The following is a 24,498-nucleotide window of genomic DNA, read 5'->3' on the forward strand; positions in this document are numbered from 1 at the left end:
CAGCATCTTCTCCAGGGTATCCTGTCGTCTCATGATGTGGCCAAAGTACTTCAGTTTTGCCTTTAATATCATTCCCTCAAGTGCGCAATCTGGCTTTATTTCCTGGAGTATGGACTGGTTTGATCTTCTTGCAGTCCAAGGCACTCTCAGAATTTTCCTCCAGCACCACAGTTCAAAAGCATCTATCTTCCTTGGCTCAGCCTTCCTTATGGTCCAGCTCTCGCAGCCATAGGTTACTACGGGGAAGACCATTGCTTTAACTATGCGGACCTTTGTTGTCAGTGTGATGTCTCTGCTCTTCACTATTTTATCAAGCAAGAGAAAACATAGGGATATATTTATTACATAAATTATATTTAATATAAAATGTATGAAATATATCCACCACTCAGAAGTAAATCCCACTTAGCTCATCTGGTCCTACTCCCACACTACAGGCTTGCAGTCTTAATTAAGCCAACGTAGCTCCCCTAAGTATTGATAAACGGGATTTAAAAACAGCCACCGACCCAGCGCTCCATTTGACCTGCCAGCGTCATGACGCACGAATCGCGCCCGGCCAATCGGCGCACGCGGGAGGGCAAGGCGGGCGTCGGCCGGTTGAAAACGCCAGGGGGCGGCGCTTCGAGGCTGATCCGTTCATGCGTCCTGGCAGGGACCCGGGCGTGCGTGAGCACGCTGTCTACGCACGAACGTTTGCGTGCCTGAAGGCGGGCTGGGGCCTGGCAGGCCTGACCCGTCCAGTCAGTGAATGAGGAGCAGGGAAGCGAGTTGGCTTCCCCTCAGGACGGCTGCGTGGGGAGGGGGCGCGCACGCGGGCGCGCTCTTTTGTCCCCCTCCTCCTCCATCTCCTCCTCCTCCTCCGTTTCGCTCGCACTGACTGGACTGCCTGCGCTTCACGTCGCTGCGCGCGCTCTTTTTTCTTCTCCTTCCTCTCCCCCTCCTCTCCCCTCATTCTCTTCCGCCGCCACAAGGAGTTATGTGTGGGGAGGGGGAGGGGAAGTAGTAGCGGAGAGGAGAGTCGCTTCCGCCGGGGGTGGGGCCGCCCCGCAGCTGAGGGAGAAGTAAAGAGCGCGCGAAGGGAGAGACCGGCCGGCCGAGCGAGCAGCGAGGCGGCGGCCGCCACCACCACCACCACCACCAACTCCGGCCCTCGCTTTCCTCTTCCCTTTCCCTCCCCCTCCCCCCCTTCCTTCCCGGTTTAACCTCACGCCGCCGCCATGGAGCTCATTACTATCTTGGAGAAGACGGTCTCGCCAGGTAAAGGGGAAGGGTTGGCTGAGGTAGGGAGGAGATCCTACAACCCCCCCCCCCCGGTCCGTGTAGATGCAAGGGAGAGGCTGGTGTCTGGGGAGAAAGAACCGTCTCCCCAATGTGGGGAAGGGGACAGTGGGCTTAGGGGGTCGAGGAGGGGGGACCCCCCGAGGCGTGGATGTGGGGACGGGGATAGTGGGGTATCCGCGGCTGGGGGGATATGGATGTAGTAGGGGTCGATGAGAGGGATCCCCCCCAAGGCGTGGATGTGGGGAAGGGGATAGTGGGGGTATCCGCGGCTGGGGGGATATGGATGTAGTAGGGGGTCGAGGAGAGGGACCCCCCAAGGCGTGGATGTGGGGAAGGGGATAGTGGGGGTGGCTGTGGCTGGGGGGATATGGATGTAGTAGGGGTCGATGAGAGGGATCCCCCCCAAGGCGTGGATGTGGGGAAGGGGATAGTGGGGGTATCCGTGGCTGGGGGGATATGGATGTAGTAGGGGGTCGAGGAGAGGGACCCCCCAAGGCGTGGATGTGGGGAAGGGGATAGTGGGGGTGGCTGTGGCTGGGTGGATATGGATGTAGTAGGGGTCGAGGAGAGGGGACCCCCCGAGGCGTGGATGTGGGGAAGGGGATAGTGGGGGTGGCTGTGGCTGGGGGGATATGGATGTAGTAGGAGGACGAGGAGAGGGACCCCCCAAGGCGTGGATGTGGGGAAGGGGATAGTGGGAGTGTCTGTGGCTGGGGGGATATGGATGTAGTAGGGGTCGAGGAGAGGGGACCCCCAAGGTGTGGATGTGGGGAAGGGGATAGTGGGGGTATCCACGGCTGGGGGGATATGGATGCAGTAGGGGGGTCAAGGAGATGGACCCCCCCAAGGCGTGGATGTGGGGAAGGGGTTAGTACAGGGGGCGACATGTGGGAGTGGGTATGGGGAAGGGGGAGGTAAGGGTACTCAAGTGTGTGTGTGTTTGGTCCCACCCCCCCACCCCCGGATGCGGGACGGTTGGAAAAAAGCGGGACTCTTCCTCTAATGTGGGGAGATAGGAGGTACCACTGAAGGCCGGGCAAGCGTGAATTGAGATAACTTGGGGTGGGGTGGGGACGATCCTCTCAGCCCCTGTGTGGTCTTACGCGGTGGGTCAGGAAGGAGGTGGTGGTCAGGCATAAAGCGGCCTCCTTCCTAGGTCTGTATTGGTAGGAGTCAATCGGGGAGTGTAGTGATCACACGTGTGGTGGAAGGTAGCTGGCGATAGGAGTAAATGGTCTCCTATCGCAAAAGTGGGGTGGGGTGGGGTGGGGTGGGGTGGGGTAGGGAGAAGAAAACGGGGGAGGAAAGTCGTGGGGTCCTGCTAAGGGTGGGGATGGAGTCGCCGCTCGAGGCATGACGAAAAGGGTGGGGTGAAGATCGTCCCTGCGGTGGCGCTTGGCATATGGCTGCGGGGCAAGGCTTCTAGTACTTGTGCCGGAAGGGTGAGGAGTTTCTCCGGCGATGTGCTTGCCTGCGTGGGGGAGAGGGAAACTGAGGGGAGGGCTATGGGGTCACGTAGGGGTGCCTAAGGCCAGGGTCTCCGTGCACGGGAAGACGGGTCTGGCGCGCGGAATGCGAGCGCGCGCCAGGAATGCGCGCATGTCCACAGGAGCGTGTTTATTTAGGGGCCCGGCGTTTGTCTACGCCCCAGTCGGTGGGGTGGGTGGCAGTGGTTTGTAACCGATTGTCAAGAGTTGTGTTAGCAGCGAGGTTGCGGGGAGGGGGGGTGTAGGCATGTTTCAACACAAGCTGATGGAAGTTTAGTGCATCTCTCCCCCCACCTCCCCAAAAGTATGTTTAAGGGTGGGGGGGCGGGGGCGTTTTCTATTCGCTGTAAAATAAGACTAGCTGTGGAGTGCTGCACCGGCTAACCAGGCAAGGTGGGTTAGGGAAGACCCCTCCCTTCCATCCGCCCTCAAAAAGAGCATGGTTCTCTTTTTGCCTCCCCCTTCAACACTTCTGAGCGAAAGTGACAACCCCCCTCCCCCGATCTTCGTGTGCTTCTTGCTGGTAGAAACGAAGTTTGACTGGACGCTGAGGCCCTCTGTGTCTGGAGGGGTTTGGGCTTGGACGCCTTGTGGGAATGTGGGTATGAGAATCCTCATGCGGGCGTGAGGGGTGGGTGTCGGTGCCCCGATTTAGGCGGTTGTGGAGCTGGGGAAGAGGGGCGAGGGGATGCGGGGTTAATGCTGGGCTGAGCCGGGGGCAGCCATTGACACCCCCTCGTGTATCTTTTCTCCCCAACCCCATCTGCTGCAGACTGCACCGAGCTCGAGGCGGCTCAGAAGTTCCTGGAACAGGCAGCCATCGAGAACCTGGTAAGAGAAAAACCGGGCTTGGGCTGGCCTTGGGTGGGGTTGGAAAAGCGGGATCCCCTCCCTGTGTGTGTGGTTTAAAAAAAAAAAAAACCCATAGCAGGCCGAACCGCCATAGAGGGGCGCAGCCTAACCGAAGGTGTTTTTTTCTCTCTCTCTCTCTCTCTCCTTTTTTCGGGGAGGGGGAGAATGAAAGAAGCAGCCAATGGCAAAGCTCTCGGGAGTCGCGCCACCCAATCCTGAAGGCGAGCCGGGCCCGCGGGAGGGAAAAGGAAGGGGAGGGCAGTTTAGCTCGGCCGCGCTGCATGCATGGAGGGAAAGTGGGGGAGGTGGTTAGATGGGGCCTGCGGGGGCCGGCCATGTGGGGAAGCCGGCATGAGTAGTTATCTAGACGCACCCGGAGGAGGAGACTGCCTGCAACGGGCCTTTCCGCCTATGTGCTCGTAGGCGGGCCTACTTTAGGTTTCGTTTTTCCCTGCTGCGTCCCCCCCCCCCTTAAGGCTTGCCATGCTGTGCCTCCGGAGGCTCACCCAGCTGCTTCACTGTTCTCTTCCATTTTCGTCCAGCACCCCCCGCCCTGCCTTTCCTACTTTCCCGGTGTTCTTCGCTTTCAATCGGTTTTACTCAAGCCTTCCATGTACTTTCATCTTGTATCTCGTTGCTCTAAAACGAATGTTTCCCCTGGGTGTTTTTTTCGGGGGGGGGGTGGCCAGGCGAGGCCACATTTTGAAATTGGTCTTTTACAACCTCTCAAACATGTTCTACCTCTTAATGCTTTGTGAAATAACCATCCCTGCTTCCAAAAAGCTTGCTTTAGAGTAAGATTGGTAGGGATGAAGGGCAGAAGGGGCCACATCCAAGTGGGAGTCCGGGGTGTGTAACTGACTAAACTAATGTAGAAGCATGGTAGCTTAAATGTACCTAAAATGAAAGTACATAAAATATAGTGACAGTATAGATCACTGTGTATTTCAGAATGTATGAGAGGAGAAATGGGCAGCTTATACCTTTTATTGAATAAATTTAATATTAGTGTATATTGAGTTTAATGGCTGGATCTCCTCAAGTGGAACAGAAAGGTTAATTGAATGCAGTCTAGCTTGTTCATAAAGGTGGCTGAATCTGTGTTGATAATGGGCTGCTTAGACCTTTAGGAAGGATTGTACAGCATATGTTGAAAACACCAACAGCATGTCCCAGACAACTATTAAAATGATGTTACTGAGGATGAATTGTTGCACATAGCATTCATCTCTTGAGAGGCTCTCTCAGTGGCTCATCATAACTAACTGACTTCTCAGATTCCAGGGACGTTCCTTTAAAGACTATGGGATTCCTTGAGGCTTTGGGTTGACTCTGGCAATCCTGGAGGGAGAAAAAACCTGTCAGTTGCACATTGTGGGTTGCATTAGTGTTGTCGGCTGAGCGTATACAACAGACACTTTGATATCTTAGTCTTCATACAGGTGCTTAGAATATTTCTCCTCCCATCCCTCACTGGTGTTTAATTTGCAGGGCCATATTCTGTGGGTGGGTTTGCTTTGAAATATTTTGACACTCACACAAACTTGTTACTTATAAAGGTCTCGGTGTAGTTTTTCTACACTGTAAATAAAAGTGGGATAAAAATATGAGGAATAAAGATGGTTGCAGCAATTAGCTTTGCTGCTGAAAAATTCATGTTACCAAAGCAGTGGCCTCCCCGCCCATGTTTCTGCCTATAGGGTGTGATTTGCTTCTGTAGAAAGCTAAGCAGTACTTTGGGATGTTCTCATATGACTTCACATGCTCTTCTAGGGATGGGTGGACAGTGTTCTTGGGGTTAAAGCTTATTGATAGAGAAGTAAACATACTCGGGTGTCAGGGAATCTTATCGGCACAAGTGCCTTGCTAAGAGTGTGTGTGGTGCCATGCTAGTCTACTTCAAGCACTGTATTGCTGTGAGAAATGCTTTTGGCTCTAAAGAGCTCACCTGTTCAGTTCTAAGTGTTAAAAGCAGCATAAGCTAATACTGAAAGGCCTAGTGCCTGGCTGTCTTACTGCCTACCCAATAAATGTTTTGGCTAAGGGATTCCCCTTAGTACACCGCTCACCCTCCCAATTGGCAGGGTGAATGGTGCACTAAGTGCTTCATCTGCCCAACATTTTCTAATGGGGAAAGCCCACACACAGTGAAACTGGGTCCCAGACCAAGGCGCCAGCTGGAGGAGCGCTCCTCCAGCTGGCGCTTCAGCCAGGGCTGAAGCGCCTAGTCTGGGAAAGCCCCTGTCTAGTGAAGCCAGGTCCCTGAGTGAAGTTCTGTCTGGAGGAGCTCTACATGGTGCTTTGACCTGGGACTAGATGATATGGGTGTGGTACCACGCCCTGATGTCATCCGGTCCATGGAGGGTTTGGTTGGACATCATCCACCCCCCAGATACAATTACCCACCCCTGCCCTTAGTGACTAGGAGCCAGCCATGCACACAGATAGAAAAAAGTCAGTAATTGGGTACTTTCTCAAAAGTGTTAGTCATCAGAGATTCCTTTTAAATACCCTTAAAACTGAGTGAGTGGAGGGGGGTGGAGGAAGCAGAGCAGAACCACACACTATAAGGCAAATACTGGGTTTCCAGTAATTTTTATTTATTTATTAAATGTATTGATGTAATTAATTAATTTTGCTCACATATGGCCTTCAGATTATGTTTAGCCGGTTTCACTCTCAGTGTTTCTGAGACAGGTAAACCTGTCTGAGAGTTGAGTTGCAGAAGAGAATTAGGGAAATGAGCTCCCCCCTCATGCACTAATTCACCCCTGCTGACACTACTACATTACTCTGACAGATAATGGTTTCAAATTATGCTTCACCAGGGTAATATGTAGCTCTACCTGTAGTCCCTTATCGGCATAGTAGACATGGCAGCAGATTAACTTTGTGAGATAGGACTGGCTGCAAATGGGATGTGTAACATGATGTTGAACTCATAAGTTATAGGATTTGGGATCTTGACCATTTTTTCCTCTTTATGAGCTGCCATTTACCCTTACAACATTCGCTGTCCCTTAAATCCAGAGTTCCATATGTATTTAAAAGCTATGTATAATACATACAATATTCACAAAATACATACTTATTAGACAGGAAAATAAAGAGGGTTTGGGGGAAGGATCTGAAAGTAGCCTAGTGTAACTCTAAGGCAAGGCTCAGCTTGGCCCTGGATGCTTCAAATTGCGTTCCCACCTTAATTGGCCACCCTACAGATCAGCTTCACCATCACAGAAACATAACCATCTCTTTCCTCCTCAACTCCCTAAGTGCATCCCTTTCATCCATATAAATATTTTTCCAAGCCCACTTCACACTTCCAACTGCTCAAAGGTTTAAGAACTGTGGGGGATAGAAGTTGAACGTAATAAACATTCCTTAACCCTCTGTGTTCTAAATCAGATAGGTAAGTTGGTACCCTCCAGATGTCTTGGACTTCAGCTCCCATAACCTCGCCATTGGCCATGCTGGCTGAGGCTTATGAGAGTTGTAATCCAAAATACCTGGAGGGCACCAGGTTGCCTACCTCGGATTTAAATGGTGGTGCATGGGTCTCTTCTCACCTGCTTGTCCAGACTCTCTTCTTGTGCCCCTTAGGCTAAGGAAGAAAGTTCATCCATGTCTCAGTCCTGGGTAAAAGCAGGAATAAGATATTGGGATATCCCAAACTGTGTGGGCATTATGAGGAAAAACAATTTGATAGACACAGACACAGATAGACATGGGGGGGGGGAGTTGGGAGAGGACTTTGCAGGGAGGCTGATAAAATAGTTAATATTCTAGTATCGGATTGTTCAGGCACCAGCCCTGGATAGCACTGGGTGGGTGGGAAGCTGGGATCCAAAGAACTGCACAATTCCACATGCACAGGGAACTTTGGTGTGTGCTTCTTAAACAGCAGCTGTCTATCTGAGGGGACTTTCAATAGCAGCTTGTGATAGGGCATGAGAGACTGAGCTGTTCAAGAAAAGGTAAAAAAAATCTCACTAGGCAAGCCTAATTCATTTGAACTCCTCTAAATACTGACCAGTCTCTGGTTCTTATTCAGTAGTATCAGTCTTTTAGATGTTAGCATATTAAGATTTCTTTATACTTTTTTAATGCCTGGCTGTGTTGTGCACCTCTGTCAAATTGGCCTGTGGATGTGCCTTAAGTGAGCATCGAAGTCTGTGCTCTGAGAATGTTTGACAGTCTTGTCCTGTCCCACCCTTTGCACATCCAAACTTGGTAAATAAAACCTAGCCAAACTGAACACCCCACCTTTACCCTTTCTTGTTCGTGTCCCGTCCCCCTGACACATGCATACTTTTTCTGCACTTATCAGCAGTGGAACTTTACTCTGTGGCCAGCCTGCCAGTGCACCCTGATGTAGCTAGAAATCTCGCCTTTTCCCAATACTGGGACTCAAGAAATAAAGAGGGACTTTAAATCAGATGGGTCCTTTTGAGCAAATTGTCCTTTGCACCCATGCTGGTATCTCTGGCTATATTTTTACAGAGCTGTCTTGGCTGAAAGTGGTGTGGTTTGGCTAAGAATTTCCCAGTTCGTTGCAGTAATCACAGACCATAGGGTGACCTTACTAAGTTTCTTTATTAGAAGGTTATATTGTAACACATGAACAACTCCCATATTGTTGGTCAAACAGCCTGCTTTAAAAACCACTGCTAGTGACTTCAAGGCTTTTGAAGTCAAATTTTAATTTTTTATAGCTGGATAGCTTATTCAATGCTGATGTTTCCATGAAATTTTATGATCCAAAGGGATACAACTAATTAGCATTTTTGTGAATTTAACTTAATTTGCATACTGTGAAGATTGTGAGGCAAACCACAGTTGATGGATGCGATGTATTCTGTGACTGGCCCTTTGATGCCATGATAATGCACACTTGAGGAATGAGTCTAAAGTAATTTTGGTTTTTCTTAGTTGGTATGTAGGAACATAGCTCCTTCTCTCTTTCCCTCCCCATCCTGCAATTCTGTTAGAATCCTGAGGTGCTGTTTTGGGGGGCTGCATAAGTCCTGTCTTGCTTGCCTTTATAGTAAATTGTGCACATTTGGACTGGATTTTGATAGTCCTTAAGAGTAAGTATATGTTACCTTCCAAACAAGTTAAAGGAAGATTTCATTGCATGCAATGGAATATGAGAAGGGAGCTAAATGGGAGGGAGAGTAATTGGGAGTTGAACACTGGAATGTAAAGATCTGGAATCAGTGTAGAGACTTGAGGAAAGAGCTGCTATCTGGGCTTATACTGCCATGCAGCAGGGTGAAGCAACCTGCTTCAGGTGGCACCATGAAAGGGGATAGATGAAGGCAGAAATCAATGTCTGAATAATGTAGCAAAACTTTTTAAAGAGTTGGCCCTAGCATGTGTGTGCCATTTGCTGCCTGAAGCAGAGCCCAAAATGTCTTGGGCTAGAATGATCATAGATGTACAATCTCTGGATTGACTGAGGTAGTGAGAAAAAGTCAGTTTTGCAGTTTTGGTGCAATGGACTAGGGTTTTTGAGAGATGGGTTCAAGTGTGAGCTTGGACATGAATCCAAGTCACTGAATGACTTTGAGTAAATCACGGTGTCTCATTTCTTGGAGTGTGATATAAAATACATGCATGCGGATACTCAACTTGAGTTGTTGCGATTATTCACTAGTTCATTAGTTATTTGGGGCCCTTAGGTTCAGTTGAAAATACTGTCAGTTAAACTCTTCTAAAGCTTGGAGTTCAGGCATGATTTCTTCCCTAGTGGGAAGGCTGTAGTTGGTTTCATTTATTGAAGTGTCTTCACCTCTTTTCTTGGCCAGCCTACTTTCCTTGTGGAACTGTCCAGAGTGCTGGCAAACCCCGGAAACAGCCAGGTTGCCAGAGTTGCAGCTGGTTTGCAGATCAAAAATTCTCTGACATCAAAAGATCCTGACGTAAAGGCCCAGCATCAGCAGAGATGGCTTGCAATCGATGCCAACGCTCGCCGAGAAGTCAAGAATTATGTACGTAAAACTCCAGCATTTTTACTTCCTAATCTTGATAGTTTGTTCAAATAGTCACCTTGTCTTTCTATAGTGAATACACAATATGCTTTTACATCTTTTTTTATGAGGTATTGCTCTTCAATGTACTTTTCTCATCCTCCCAAGTCAAGAAAAGCATCTGTTCAACCTCCAGAGGTTGATATTGCTTTCTTGATTTCAGGAGGCATCTTATGATGATCTTTGAGAAGCTGTAGTATTATTGAAAGTGCCACTGTATAGTCCTGCTGTCTAGTGCCAACAGTATTCTAAGTGGTAGACTCATTGCTGGTATGATGACCCCTTCCCCTCTCTCTTACAGGTTTTGCAGACCTTGGGTACAGAAACCTACAGGCCCAGCTCAGCATCACAGTGCGTTGCTGGCATCGCCTGTGCAGAGATCCCCATGAATCAGTGGCCTGAACTTATTCCTCAGCTGGTAGCCAATGTTACAAATCAACACAGTACAGAGCACATGAAAGAGTCAACATTGGAGGCCATTGGCTACATTTGTCAGGATATTGTAAGTGCTGCCCTCTGTGTCTGCAGTGCTAAGTCTTCTGCTTTTCTACATGTATCTGTTCTCCTGCTCTTGATGGGTTATTTTGAATCAGAAATGCAACCCAGTGGGCTCTTTTCCCAAATTTATGAAGTGTCAGGGCTCAACCCTGCTATGCATAACAAAACAATACTGCCTCTGAGCATGTGCTAAGTCTTTCCAACACCATAGTCTTAACTACCTCCAAACTTGAGGAGTGAAGGCCTGGACTTTCAAGCTAGCTGGAGATTTCAGCTTCAGGCATGATAGCAATGAAAAATGAGAAGTACAGGTGTTTGGGACTGTCTTTTTCATCCACCTTGACTGAGATAGATGCAAGCTATTCCATCATCAGGAATTGTGCATCTACCCACTGGGGAGAGATTCAGAAGTTCTGTTTTGGGTGAGATAGAAGTATGGACAAAGTGTAAGGCACTTGTGCTTTCTTCATCTGTCTCCATCATGTTTGAACGTGGTCTGAATCTTACAGGTCTGTAGACTGTTATGCCTGTTTGTCTGCCACTTCAACAAAGTATAAGATCTCTGAGGCATGGCATCCTTAGAGTATGACTTGCAGTCCCCTCTGTTATGAAGGAAAGATCACTCAGAAAGTAGGTAGGGATGTTCCACTTTAAGAAGGATGCAGACAAAATGGAGAGAGTTCAGAGGAGGGCAACAAAGATGATCAGGGGACTGGAAACAAAGCCCTATGAGGAGAGACTGAAAGAACTGGGCATGTTTAGCCTTGAGAAGAGAAGACTGAGGGGAGATATGATAGCGCTCTTCAAGGACTTGAAAGGTTGTCACAGAGAGGAAGGCCAGGATCTCTTCTCAATCATCCCAGAGTGCAGGACACGGAATAATGGGCTCAAGTGACAGGAAGCCAGATTCTGGCTGAACATCAGGAAAAACTTCCTGAGTGTCAGAGCAACATGACAATGGAACCAATTCCCTTGGGAGGTGGTGGGCTCTCCCACACTGGAGGCATTCAAGAAAAGGCTGGACAGCCATCTGTCAGGGATGCTCTGACTTGGATTCCTGCATTGAGCAGGGGGTTGGACTCGATGGCCTTGTAGGCCCCTTCCAACCCTACTATTCTATGATTCTATGTGTGTATATTTTCTCCAAAACAGTTTAGTAGGAGTCTGAAGCTGGTTCCTTCTGCTTCACTTCCCATCTATCTACCATGTCCACTATTATACAGGTCCTTTTGCCATAAATCCCCGTTAGTTCTTTCTCTGCCCCACTATTCAAGCAAAATACTTTTCTGGGAACATAAATATTGAAGTACTATCATTTGTGTTCTCTACAAAGCCTGGCATGCTGCTGGCCTGAAGAAACATTTCTGAATGATGTATAAATTATGTGCTTGTATGGAGTATGCACAGTTGTAGACTTGAACTTTTAAGTGAGTTGAGTGTTCAGCCATTGTGTGAGACAACTCCATGCTTGTGATGCTCTGGCAAAGAATCCCCTTTTGCAAAATATAATGCAAAGCTACTGCTCACATAGCTCACTGTGTTCTGATACCTGTTTCAGGAGCCTGAACAGCTTCAAGATAAGTCCAATGAGATCTTGACAGCAATTATCCAGGGCATGAGGAAAGAAGAGCCAAGTAATAACGTGAAGCTAGCGGCTACCAATGCACTCCTGAACTCTTTGGAATTCACCAAAGCAAACTTTGACAAAGAGGTAAGTGGGCAGATTGTGTGGGGTGGAGGGCAGAGAGTGACTTAAAAGGGAATCCATCAGGGACCTGAAACATAATCCACGGTCTGTGATGAGAAACCATGCACCACGCTGAATTCTGATGGACTCCCATTTCTGCTGAGACTTGGATTTGTGTGTTAGAAGCTGGCTGTGAAAAGCCTACTTCTACTGTATCATTTTAAAGAATATTAAATAAAACAAAATGGAGCACCATTAAAAAAAAATAATCCCCAGGCTTTTAACTGACAGTTGTGGCTACTGGAGAGACTCTAGCAACTCTCTAGTAGGAATGCTTTGTAGTTGTGAGCTAGCATAGAGGGCACCTCTTTGCATGCCCTTGTTGGAGATCACTTTGGTACATTGGGAACAAGGCAATCTCTTGGGTATGCAGGGCCTGCAATTTGCTGTCTAAGCAGTCTGTACTCTGAAGCCTGGTTTGCATGTTTTTCCCCATCATAGGGTGTGATACTGCCAGTGGTTGAGTTCCTGCCTCTGAATATACACACACAACCTATTGAATTTGCTGCATGCTATTTTTCCAACATTGCCAGTATACTGGCAAACAGGAGCTCATGTGCTTTAATGTCTTTGAGAGTCACTTGCACAATATTTGCCCACGTTTCCAAGCTGAGCAGTTGATGGTAGTGATCCTTTGTCTTGAAAGTGTAATGTAGACCAGATCTTAAGAGCCAATATGGACAATGTTGCCCCTGTCCTGAACCCTTGAAATACCTTGGAAATTATTAAAGATCTGGTATCCAGATTTTAATACTGCCTCTGAAATGCTGATGTTAGGGGCCAGATCTTTTTTCCTCTAATTGGTCTAGGCATTAAAGAGGCTCTCTGTTAGCCTAATGCAAGTCCTTGGTCCTTACCTTTTTTGTATTTTTCAAAAGAAAAGAGTTTTCAAAAGAAATTCAGGTACCTGTTCAGTTGGTATTATAATGGGCACAGTTATTTCTTCTCAGTTCCTTTGGTGAAGGAGTCTACCCTGTTAAGATTGCTCTTCTCGGTTATTCAAGGCCCAAGTATCCTGCACATGAAAATGGAAGTGCTGAAGTAATCTCTCTCCTTCCTATTGTATCTAACCCTCCCAGAAAATTTAGAGATGGCCCTACTTGGGTTCCGAAAAGATTTAAATAGCTGCAATATTCTGAGGAGACAATAAGTGATTCGTAAATCTTCTTGCAGAGTCAGCTAGGATTTAGTACTGTAGTTGGTTTCTCATCTGTGAAAATTAGAGCTCTTGTGTTTAAGTAGATATATTTTTAGTAAAATTTTATATCCTGCTTTATCTTCAAAACAAAACCAAGAGTTAACTGAAAAAAGAAATTAAAGTGTCCAAATCATAGAATCATAGAATAGTAGGGTTGGAAGGGGCCTACAAGGCCATCGAGTCCAACCCCCTGCTCAATGCAGGAATCCAAGTCAGAGCATCTCTGACAGTCTACTAAGTGCATTCAGTAAATGTCCAAATGTTCTCCTTTCCAGATATTCTCCTAATGTCATGTGTAAATGTTAAGATTCATTACACAGTTTTCTGATGCTTTCTACTGGGCCTTGTAGAATACTAAGAATTATTGGTGAATATCAGCTTTTATCATAGTGCATATTATACTGATGAGCCGTTGCTAATTCCTGTAAAGTTCATATCTAGCAATGGGTGACCTATTCAGTGCTAAGGGTTATATCAGAAGTATTACAAGCTGGAGAGTGATGCAAAATCATGCATATTGGCTGCATTCGCATGTCATGATAAACCATGCTTTATGATATGCACAAGATAAAGCAAGCCTCAGGCTTGCATGCTCTCTCTCCTCCTGCATGACTGGGAGGAGTTTAGGAGCTTTTATTTTAGGATTTAGTTAGCCACAGCTTCCCATCTCGTCTGACCCAGGTGCCGTGGTGTGAAAGCTTGAGGCCTACAGAGGCAAGGAAAAGAAAAAAGTCAGACCTAGAGGCCTGCAGGTTTTGTTGTTGTTGTTGGGAGAGGGTAACTCTGAGAAGAGTAGTTTCATTTCCATGGTTTAATTTCATTTTCCTGAGTTAGGTTTCACTTCTCCAGGTTTGAAACAGTACTTCTGGTTTTGGGGAAGGAGGGGATAAAAAGGGAGGGAGAGAGACAGGGAGACCAGAGAGTACAAGTGCAGCTAAGGTAGAGGAACATGCATTTTTGCAGCCTTTATTTTCTCAATGCCTTTTGTATTACTCAGCTCTGTTGAGAAAATTGTGATTTGCTTTAGTTGTGACTTGCGTACTTTAATTTACCAGTAGACTGTTCAATTTACCAGTAGACTGTTGTGGTTAAACCCCAAGTGTCTGAAGTGCCAATTGCCCCATGTCTATAGGCTCTCCCCTATGTTATTGGGAAGGGGAAGTTTAAAGGAAGGAAGGTGGGACTCTTAAGAGATCCTTAAGTGGTTCGGGGTCCAGGTCATAAGGGGAACCCTGACACATGGTCAGTTTCAAAAGAAGCCAACTCATACCATGAGTTATGAAGCTGGTTTGTTTTAACTATAGTTAGTTGTAAACCATGATCTCTGGTTTGGTCAAAATGTGAAGCTGTGGCTAATCAAGAGGGGAGGGAGGGAGCACATGAGCCCAGTGGTCACTGCAAGTTGTGTATGTCGCTATTAACCATGGCTTACCATGATGAGTTAATTGCCTATCATTTTTCTGAAAACAGCACTTGTCTGACTATATGTTATACTTGGTGGACAACATCCAAAACTTGTTGCCTTCTAGCTTGATCTTGCAACCCAGCTTTTGAAAAATCTTAAGATGCTGAATATTTCTTCAGTGGAATTGTATTTACTGAAATACTTTGTTCCACCTTTGCATCTAAGCTGAGGGCAGCTTACAACAAAACAAAATAATGTGAAAAACAATTAGAGACCAAGTGACAGTAGATAATTAATTAAAAGGTCATATTGTGGGGAGTATAAAGCAATCACCAATTTGAGAGGCCAAACGCATGTCTTGAGGGAGTGGTTTTCACAAGATGGCAGAAAACCATCCAAGAGTGGGCAAGGTTGGCCTGTCCATCAGGGAGTTTGAGAGCCACGGAGAAGGCCCTCTTCTGAACGCCAACTAGCCACTGCTCAAACAACTGGATAATGTATCAGAGAGCCTTTCAAGATCTTACTTGAGTGGGCTGGCTCACATAGGAGGCGGTTCCTTACATATCCTGGCCCCAAGCTGCTTAGCACTTTGAAGTGGACTAGAAAGTAGGAAGCTGAAAAGAGCGTCTCATACTCCTAGTAACTGGCTTCAGTCAAAACTCTTAGCTTCTACATTCTCAATCAGGTGAAGTCTCCAGTCTCTGATGTTAAACTGGAGTCATTTTAAAATCATTCATTAATGTTTTTGTATGTTGAACTAGGACTCTCAAAGGGAGTCCATTGGACCCCAATATCAAATTGGTACTATTTTTAAAAAAAAGTTTGGAAAAGTGGCAAATTGCTAATGGGTGGTAGTAATGGCTGCCCCACTACTGTCAACCCTGGCAATAAGTGGTGGCACACATTTATGTCCCAAGCAAACAGAAGTTTGAGTCTTTTCTGACAATGTCCAAGTGAAGTCTGTCCCTGCATATTGACAACCACAGTTTGAAATAAAATTGTCAGGGTTCTAGCACGAGTATGTAGACTGTATTTGCAACTTCCAGACCTAATTCTGTATATTTTTCTCTTCTCCCCTTCCAAATTTCCAGTCTGAAAGGCACTTTATTATGCAAGTAGTCTGTGAAGCGACACAGTGTCCAGATACAAGGGTAAGTTAAGTCCTAAACTGTTGTTTAGAAGAAGTGGCAGCTAATACGGTCTCAGCGTATGGAACAGGCCAAAGCATGAGACCTGCCTTTCAAAAACCAGGATGAGAAACTTCTTAAGATGATCCTTTTATTAACAGTACTTTATACATGACCATCATCAGCATATTTGGTACTTTACAGAGTTTTGTAAACAAAAAAGACAGGTAACTGACCCAGAGGAGCTTAACATCTGAAATTGACCATGGGGTAGGGATGTATGGATTCCCCACCTTGCGTTCCGGTGGGGAATCCACCCAGGGGGGAGGCAGTCCATTCCTCCCCACCCCGGGAATCCTCTGGAGCGGCTCCGCTCCACGAGGATTCCGCAGAGCCGCACTCCGGCTCCGTACCGCTGCATTTACCTCGGCTCTATCTAAGAGGATTCAGGCCGGAACAGCACTAGGGCTCCGGAGTGCTGGCGATACGGTAATGGCAGCCACCATTAGTGTATCGCCAGCACTCCGGAGCCCTAGTGCTGTTCCGGCCTGAACCTTCCTAGAGCCAAGATAAGTGGAGCCGTTCTGCGGCGGATTGTGGAGGCCAGATTCCAAAGGATCCAGCCTCATTTGAGTCTGCAGCGGATTTCTCTGACATCCCTACCATGGAGTAGACAAGAAGTGTGAGGGGGAGATACGGGTAGGCAAGGGTATGAATGTGAGCAAATTCAGTAGTATGTTCTTAAGCTTGTTCACACTTAGGGGTGAAGACTAAAAGATTAGCCAAAGGCTTCACAGAGAGCAGAGGCTTGAGAAGAGCTTCGGTGGAAGAGGAAGGGGTGGCATCATGTTCAGGGATGACTTCTAGCTAGGGCAGTGAAGGAAAATGGGGAAAGTCCATCAAGAGCTGAGTCTTTAGGGCTACTGAGAAAGAGAGGATCAAAGGTAATGGACTCGGATATAAAGTGGAGTAAGTGCATAGGGCTGGACAAGCAATGCCAAGGAGAGCAAGTGGTGAAATTTTTGCAGTGCTGTACAAGGAGCAGCAATACGATTTGACAATGTATTGAATTTGGAGAGAAAAGAAGAGGGAGGTCTTGTGTTCTTGTTATCAGTGTTATTGTTTGCAGTCCCCCCTTGTTTTGTTTTGCTATAATTGCAAATAAACATTTTTTTAAAAGAAAGAAGAGGGAGGAGTCAATATAAAGCTGGGGCTACATGTTGCTGCAGAGATGATGCTTGCCAGTTGTTACTAAAGGTCTGTCTAGTCCAGTGTTCTGTCTCCAACAGTCACAGCCAGACACTGCCTGGATGCTGGCAAGTAGGTTAAGAAAGACGTGGCAGTGTCACTTGTTTTGTCTCCAGCATCTGGTAATCCAGATCATGCTTCCATTTTCTTGCAGTGGAGAAGGATATCCTTGGATGGGCTGCTCCTCCCACTTTTTCCAATAGGCAGGCATATGCAGATTAGGCTTGAAGTGCACTCCCTAGGGGAGGAGCGATCTACTTCCAGTTTTGTTCCTGCCTAGCTTCAAGGCAGATGTTTCTAGGCCAGATCCTGAGATCTGTATCTAAAAAACACGTTTCTGATGAGAGTGTAGCTACTTCATTACAGTGATGACGTTCTGCAGCTTTTTGGTGTTAAAACCACCTCTGCTGCTATTATAAAACATAGTGAATCAAGACAACCATTCCCCATGGTAACATACTTATTTACATCAAATGATCCTCAAGGTAGCTCACAACAGATTGCGTACATACCATTTAACAACTGTGTAGTAAGCTATCATTCTAGTAAATGGTGAAGAGTTCTGCACCTGATTGGAAATTGGAAGCACCAGGGTGGTGCATTTATCCTTACCACTTGGCAGGATCACTAGCTTATCACAAGGTTACTGGAAAGTGTCAAGATTCTACTTGGGAAATTATTGTATTGTATACTGTCCTTTGAAAAATTGCTGTGTGTTTTGACAAAGTAATGTCTTGAAAGATGGTAGGAAATGAGCCTTTCAAGAAGTGATAACTGAGCCACATGGGTATTTTATAAGAGCTGATGCTTTAGAGTAAGACAATGGATAGGATTGGTTACTTCTTTCCAAGCCCTTCAATATGCTCTTAAACAATCCTGGGAAAATGGCAGACTTGGAGCTATTATTGCTTTTTTGGTGTCCGGGCTCTCTGCACTTTTATGCCTCCTCCTATGGATATTTTTCATAGCTAGTAAGGCACATTTTTGTGACATTTACAGAAACGCTACATGCACTTTTCCCCCATTTCTGAAGCACCTGTCATCTTGTTCCTTTCTTTGTCTTTAGGTGCGTGTAGCTGCCTTACAAAACTTGGTGAAAATAATGTCCCTTTATTATCAGTACATGGAGACGTATATGGGTCCTGCACTTTTCGCTGTGAGTATTCAAGACAGGGAGTTCAGAATGGAAATGTAGCTGCTTAATGAGTGTATTGTCTTGGTGGAGCATAAATGATGGTCACTCTGAAACACCTTTTGTTCCTCTAAAGATCACAATTGAAGCCATGAAAAGTGACATTGATGAAGTGGCTCTGCAAGGAATAGAGTTCTGGTCAAATGTCTGCGATGAAGAAATGGACCTAGCTATTGAGGCATCAGAAGTGAGTTGAGGACTCTCCAACTGTGTGTTCTCCAAATTGTGATTGACCAGAGATTACAGTTCTGACGTCCAGCAGCCTTTGGTCCATGATGAGACACCATGCACCACTCTGACTTAAGTGATGCATACATCTCCTATGAATGCTGAGACCGAACCTTGCTAACAGTAGAAGTAACTGTATTTTTGTTGCTCTGGAATGTGTATTTGCCTGAAGGGTTCTAAGTGAGTTACTGCATGTGTGTCTGCTATGGCAGAATACATGTGAAAATAGGTTACAAAGAACAACATACATTCTCCTTTGTAACGATCCTGTGATGGTTGGTTACTCATATTTTACAGGTTAGGGAACTGAGGGTGAATGAGAATTCCTTGATCAGAGCCCATAATTATAAAGCTCATAGTTGAGCTGGGACTTGCATCTCCTTTCCAAGTTTCTTTCCTAGTTGTGTACAAATTGTCTGGTACTTAAAAGCCACAAATGAAATTGGATTAGAAATCTGGTTGCAGTTGTCAGCATTTGCATCTATTCAGAACCACTTGGGCACTTTAAAATAACATTTTGATGTCTTTCCAAAGTGTCTAGTACTTCAGTGTGAAATAGGTAGACCTATTTCAGGTGCTTGGATAGTTGGAACTGATGGCGATTTGTGTGAATTTTTCTTCTAGGCAGCCGAGCAAGGAAGGCCTCCAGAGCATACCAGCAAATTCTATGCCAAGGGTGCACTTCAGTATCTTGTCCCAATTCTCACACAGACACTGACCAAGCAGGTAAGTGGTGGATATGTCTGTGGCACTCCAGAGTAGCAGGTTTCAAGGCCTACATTAATTCCTGTGAGAAGTTGGAAGGCAATGCTGAAATATATGCAGCCCTCCTAAAAAAATAAATGGCATGTTCTTAGCAAAATAATGTACCCTTTTCAGGTGTCTGAGTGTTCCTGTGACTCACTGCTGGACAAGAGGTCTGATACCCATGGCAGTCCTTCGTCTTTGAGACTGCATTCACCCTACTGATCAGCAATCCACCATTCTCGTTACTTATCCAGAACACTTAGATGCTCTCTGCTCCATCCACTAGGAAGCAGGCTCTTTAAAGAAAGACTTCGTTCAGGGGAGATTTAGGAGGCACCTCCCACTTCTGCTGTGAAGCTGGTCTTTTTCCTGCCTCCACAGTGAACAGCCAAGTGAAGCACCATTTTGGTGACCTGAGACTGTCCTCAATAGGATTTGCTACTCCTGTTGTATCAAGTTGTTGCATCTGTATTTCTAATTGTAAACTACAGAACTGGAGCTTCAGAAGGATTGGGTCAGTTGTTTATATGTAGTGGAGCCTTTTGATTCAGTTTAAACCTCACCTGCATTTGCATTGCTGGTGCTCAAAACACGTGTTCTGTGTGTGTGTCTGTCCTTGCCCTGCACCAAAGTAGCACCCATTTCCACTGTATGAAGTGTTGGGCTCAGAGTCAATGCATCATGGTTCTGCACTACCCTTAGAGGAACCATTCATCCTACTACCGTTCTCTAGGTCTTTGCTGTCAGCTCTACTTCATAAACAATGGGACTTCATCATTTTAAAAACATCACTTTTGTTCTGTATAGCAGCTACCGCAAGAGAGTGCTCCAAGCTTAAAAAATAATTCACCCACTTATACTGGACAAGTAGTGAATACAAAGCTCCATTCATGTGGAGCACAGGAAGCTGCCTTATAGTGAGTTAGGTGATTGGTCCATCTGGCCCAGTATTGTCAACACTGACTGGCAGTGGCTCTCCAGGGTTTCAGGCAGGAATTTTTCCAGCCCTACCTGGAGATGCCAGAGACTGAACTTGAGATCTTCTGCATGCACAGCATGTGCTTTACCACTGAGTCATGGCCTTCCCACATGTTTTACTTGAGCTGTGAGGTAGTCTTTGGGGGCTTGGATTATCAGTCCTGACTATTGCTTGAGATGGTTCTAAAATGTATAGTTCAGCAGAGTAGCTGTATTTCCATGGCAGCAGAATAAAAGGATCCTGATTGTGTTTTTAAAAAGGGGGTAATTTGCCTAGAGAGAGATTTACTTGGGTGCTGTCCCTCTCCCTCTTCACCCCACTTAGGATGAGAATGATGACGACGATGACTGGAACCCCTGCAAAGCTGCCGGGGTCTGCCTCATGCTTCTGGCAACCTGTTGTGAAGATGACATTGTCCCTCATGTTCTACCCTTTATCAAAGACAACATAAAGAACCCTGACTGGCGATATCGAGACGCAGCTGTCATGGCATTTGGATGCATTTTGGAAGGACCAGAGCCCAACCAGCTCAAACCCCTTGTCATTCAGGTGAGATACTCTAGTGTTTATATGTATTTCCGCTGGATCCTCAGAGCCATGATGGCATCCATTTTGTAGGTATGGCCTTGCTAGTGTATTCAGTTGAGTGTTTCCTTTTGAGCAGAAATCCTTTATTACACCCTGGCAAGTAGGAGATTTGGGAGTCCTTGTATGCATTTGTGGTCATGTTAGGTGCAGACCTTTAGAATGGTGCTGCTTCACTTTAAATGTTTTGGGCACTTTTTGTCTAGCCATTCCTGAGATCAAGACTCATGCATGGGCTGGCACAGCGATAGAATATAGTGTATGTGTTGTCTTTTGTTTTTGGTAGAAAGTCTAAAGCCTTCCAATTTGTAAAGTTCATTTCTTACCCTGGGACTGAAGAGGGACAAGAGCCACTGGGATATTGCACCTCCCAGAAAAGAACACCAAGACTAGTCAGTTGCAGAAGCGAGGAGGGGAATATCTTGGCCTCTGCCACTGGTCAGAGGCTTGATTGATAGGGTTATATCTTACAATTTTAAGAGCTTTACACAAGAAAAATGAGACCTGATTACATCATTTCAGATGGTACGAAGAGGTAAGTCTAAGAAAAGGGAATGGGGAAGAAAGAAAATTCTAGGCAGGGTAGAGAGACATGGAGGTAGAGCAGCTGCTTGAGATGTTGTACAGTATCATGCTGTTCATGCAGTTCAACAGGTTGTTCCCAGACCACCTCAAATATATTAGTTCTCCATTTATTGTAAACCACTTAGCCTGTCCTCTGTGTACTTGAGTTTTTTGTTTCTAGTTTTATATTTTGCTCTTCCTCCAAGGAGCTAAGGTCAGCATACATGGTCCTTCTCCCCCACCGTCACAGCAACCCTATGAGTTAGGCTGAGAGAGGGATTGGCACATCACACCCATTTTATGAAAGCTGCACTGGCTAGCAATTCATTTCCATGCACATTTCAAGGTGTTGGTGGTTACCTTTAAATGGAGTGAGTCCAAGCTGCCTAAGGGCCTGTGTCTTCCCTTGTTCTGTCCGTTGCATAAACTCTTCTCCGTGGTCACACCCAAACTGGCTGCCCCTTTTCTGATGGCCTGTTTGGCTGCTTCCCCTACTTCCTGTCTTTTGTCATCTAGTTTAGACTTTTAAAGTTCAGACTAGCTTTAAGTCGGTTCCTAATGGCTGATCCCAGTATCTTAGTTGGCTTTTATCTCCTGCTGTTTAATGTTATGAAATATTTGTATGTGTTTTTAAATGATGTAAGCCACCTTGAGTGCTATTTTTACTATGGAAGGGCGGGGGGCATATAGGAATGTCCTTATATAAATTTCCCCAAGGTCATCCAGTAAGCTTCCGTGGCTGAGTAGGGAGTTGAACTTGTTTTCTGAGCCTAGTCCAATACTTTAACTGCTGCACGGTCAGCACATTGAACCCATTTTCCATATGGTTTGTAGGGACGTGTGAGTTAGGAATACACCTCCCCATACAGTGGACCTGGGAATCTAACAGAGCCCCCTTGGGCCAGCAGGCCAACTGTAGTGTTTTTTTAAAAATTTTGTAAGCCACCTTGAAAGGTTTCTAAAAGGTAGGATGTAAACCTATTTAGTGCATTGTTTAACTTCTTAATTGCTTGCTTTTCTCTTAGGCTATGCCTACCCTAATAGAGTTAATGAAGGACCCCAGTGTAGTGGTCAGAGACACAACTGCGTGGACTGTGGGTCGGATCTGTGAGCTGCTCCCTGAAGCGGCTATAAACGATATTTACCTTGCTCCACTGTTGCAATGTCTAATTGAAGGCTTGAGTGCAGAGCCAAGAGTGGCCTCCAATGTATGCTGGGTAAGACTTGATCCTTTTTCTGGAGTGAGACTTGACTGGTTGGGTTCAACAAAAAAAATGTGGCTAGTGTTTCAGTCCATATGCCTCCTGTTCCTAAGCTGGGGGGGCAGGTGGTGGTGGTGTTACTGGTGAAATATCAGGGAGTGATGTAGTCAGCACAAAGATGCAAAATGTTTGTGGTGACAGTGTTGTAATTCAGTTTATGTAATAGTGGGGAGGGGATCAGAGAAGTTATGGAGAGGTCAGAGGAGTCAGGCTTGGACTTCAACACTAGGGAGTTGATGGTTCAAGCTGAAAATGATTGCATATTAACAGGACAAGTTTTCCTGAAATGAGTTCCTTCTACGCTGACTTCTGCTGTCTTTCAGGCTTTCTCTAGTTTGGCAGAAGCTGCTTATGAAGCTGCTGATGTGGCTGATGATCAGGAGGAGCCTGCAACATACTGCTTATCCTCGTCATTTGAACTAATAGTTCAGAAACTCTTAGAGACGACAGACAGGTAACTAAGCCATCCCCTCTCTAGTAGACCCTGAGCTGTTGCCTTCTTATAGTGAGTGAGCTTCTCTAAAGGATACTCCTGTTGTGAGGTTTAGACTTCATTAGGGGTAAGGCAGCATACCACTAACTTCATTAGAGACTGGGCTCCACTTGTGTTGGGATTCAGCAGGAGTGGAGAAAAGCCACAAAATGCAGCTTCCCAAGAATATCAGCATGTATTTTTAAAAAATCCTAGTTCATATTGTTGCAAAGATGCGCTCACGGGTGTGCGAACAGTGTCTACTGAAAATCTCAGAAGCCCGAAGAGTGGCTAAATAAGAGTTCCAGTGGTGCCGTGTCAAGCTCTTACTCATGACTAGCAGAGGCAGCATAGATCATGTAAAATAGTAAAATGTGCAGAATTATGCCTAATTATGCAGGTTTACTTAACTTGCATTACTTAATGCAGCCTGCAGAATTTAAACACCTTCTGACAGAAAAGCATTTCTTTAGCTTTTTCTACCACTTTGGGGACCACAGTTTGAGTGTGGGGAAATCAGTGCCTTGGTGAAATATTTACTCTATGTGTGGTGCTTGGAGCAATCTGTATTCTCGCCATCAATATGAACTTGTTTGTAAGCCCCTCTATTGAGTACAGCCTGTGATTTAGGACAGCAGGAATTGAAGCACGCTTGGCACATTTTCCGTTAGCTTTTTCAGGCTAACTAGGTGTTCTCATAAAAGGCCTGGGCAGTAGCCTGCCATGTCCATTGCCAGAGCGACTTTTGAAGCCATTATATATCTGGTATTACCAGTGCCATTAGCTGGGAAGCTGGGTGAGCTCCAGATGTTGCTGAACCCCATCACCCAGAAGCTCCAGCAAGCGTGGTTAATGATCAGTAGTGATCGGAGTTACAATCCACCAACATTTGGAGAGCCACAGGTTCTCCAGCCATGTATTAGTCTGAAAGGTGTTTGAGATGCTCATCACCTTTCAGACTTTCTCAATCGCATTTTGTCTCAGTGCAAAGCTAATGAAGTTGCCAGCTATTGTAAATGTCACTGGGGAGATCTTCTTGCATGTCCAAATTCTAATTGCCCAACTGGATTATTTTCCATGAAGTAGCAACTGCCCCCAAGTGAAGCATGATCTGCTCCTGACCTTCTAAGTGTGTCTGGCAGAGACATAGACATAGAATCATAGGGTTGGAAGGGGCCTACAAGACCATTGAGTCCAATCCCCTGCTCACTGCAGGAAGCCTAATTCCCAGGCGGTCTCCCATCCGAGTACTAACCATGTTTAGCTTCCGAGATCAGGCAAGATCAGGCACATCAAGTTCATGTTTTCTCATCTTTGATGGGCTGCCATCAAAATAACATTTTTGAAATACTAGATCTTGTTCTGATCTAGTCATCAGCCCATTGCTGTGACGTTCTGTTGAGGAACATAGGGTCATTTCCTTCTTGGTCTTATTCCTTGAATGTCATGTCTGTGTTGTTGAATCTACGGTGTAGTCTGTTATAAACTGGATTATGGTTCTATGATGTACAATACCATTGACCCTGAGGAAACTGGACCAAATCTATCAGGAAATTACTCTGGCCAGTAGAGCATGTTTCTCCCTCCATGAAGA

The 24,498-nt window shown here is 46.0% G+C and overlaps 1 protein-coding gene across 3 annotated transcripts in view; it reads left to right on the forward strand.

Annotated features, from left to right (window-relative positions):
* Nucleotides 1–1,044: 1,044 nt before the first annotated feature.
* KPNB1 (karyopherin subunit beta 1) overlaps nucleotides 1,045–24,498 on the forward strand; it is a 43,638-nt gene continuing 20,184 nt past the window's right edge. For 2 of the 3 annotated variants that reach the window (XM_084804734.1, XM_084804733.1), the window contains exons 1-12: nucleotides 1,045–1,260; nucleotides 3,544–3,602; nucleotides 9,431–9,613; nucleotides 9,954–10,154; nucleotides 11,709–11,861; nucleotides 15,592–15,651; nucleotides 17,942–18,031; nucleotides 18,144–18,254; nucleotides 18,920–19,021; nucleotides 20,346–20,570; nucleotides 22,196–22,387; nucleotides 22,756–22,886. In XM_084804734.1, the coding sequence (XP_084660860.1) occupies nucleotides 1,221–1,260; nucleotides 3,544–3,602; nucleotides 9,431–9,613; nucleotides 9,954–10,154; nucleotides 11,709–11,861; nucleotides 15,592–15,651; nucleotides 17,942–18,031; nucleotides 18,144–18,254; nucleotides 18,920–19,021; nucleotides 20,346–20,570; nucleotides 22,196–22,387; nucleotides 22,756–22,886 (1,547 nt within the window). In that variant the 5' untranslated portion in view covers nucleotides 1,045–1,220. Of the gene's footprint in view, nucleotides 1,261–3,543; nucleotides 3,603–8,552; nucleotides 8,711–9,430; nucleotides 9,614–9,953; nucleotides 10,155–11,708; nucleotides 11,862–15,591; nucleotides 15,652–17,941; nucleotides 18,032–18,143; nucleotides 18,255–18,919; nucleotides 19,022–20,345; nucleotides 20,571–22,195; nucleotides 22,388–22,755; nucleotides 22,887–24,498 lie in introns of those variants that run through there. The other variant, XM_084804735.1, reaches the window with a different exon arrangement.

Source organism: Heloderma suspectum, chromosome 6 (assembly GCF_057233095.1).
Source record: "Heloderma suspectum isolate Gila_16-S chromosome 6, 16-S_ref, whole genome shotgun sequence".
NCBI classification, from domain to species: domain Eukaryota; kingdom Metazoa; phylum Chordata; class Lepidosauria; order Squamata; family Helodermatidae; genus Heloderma; species Heloderma suspectum.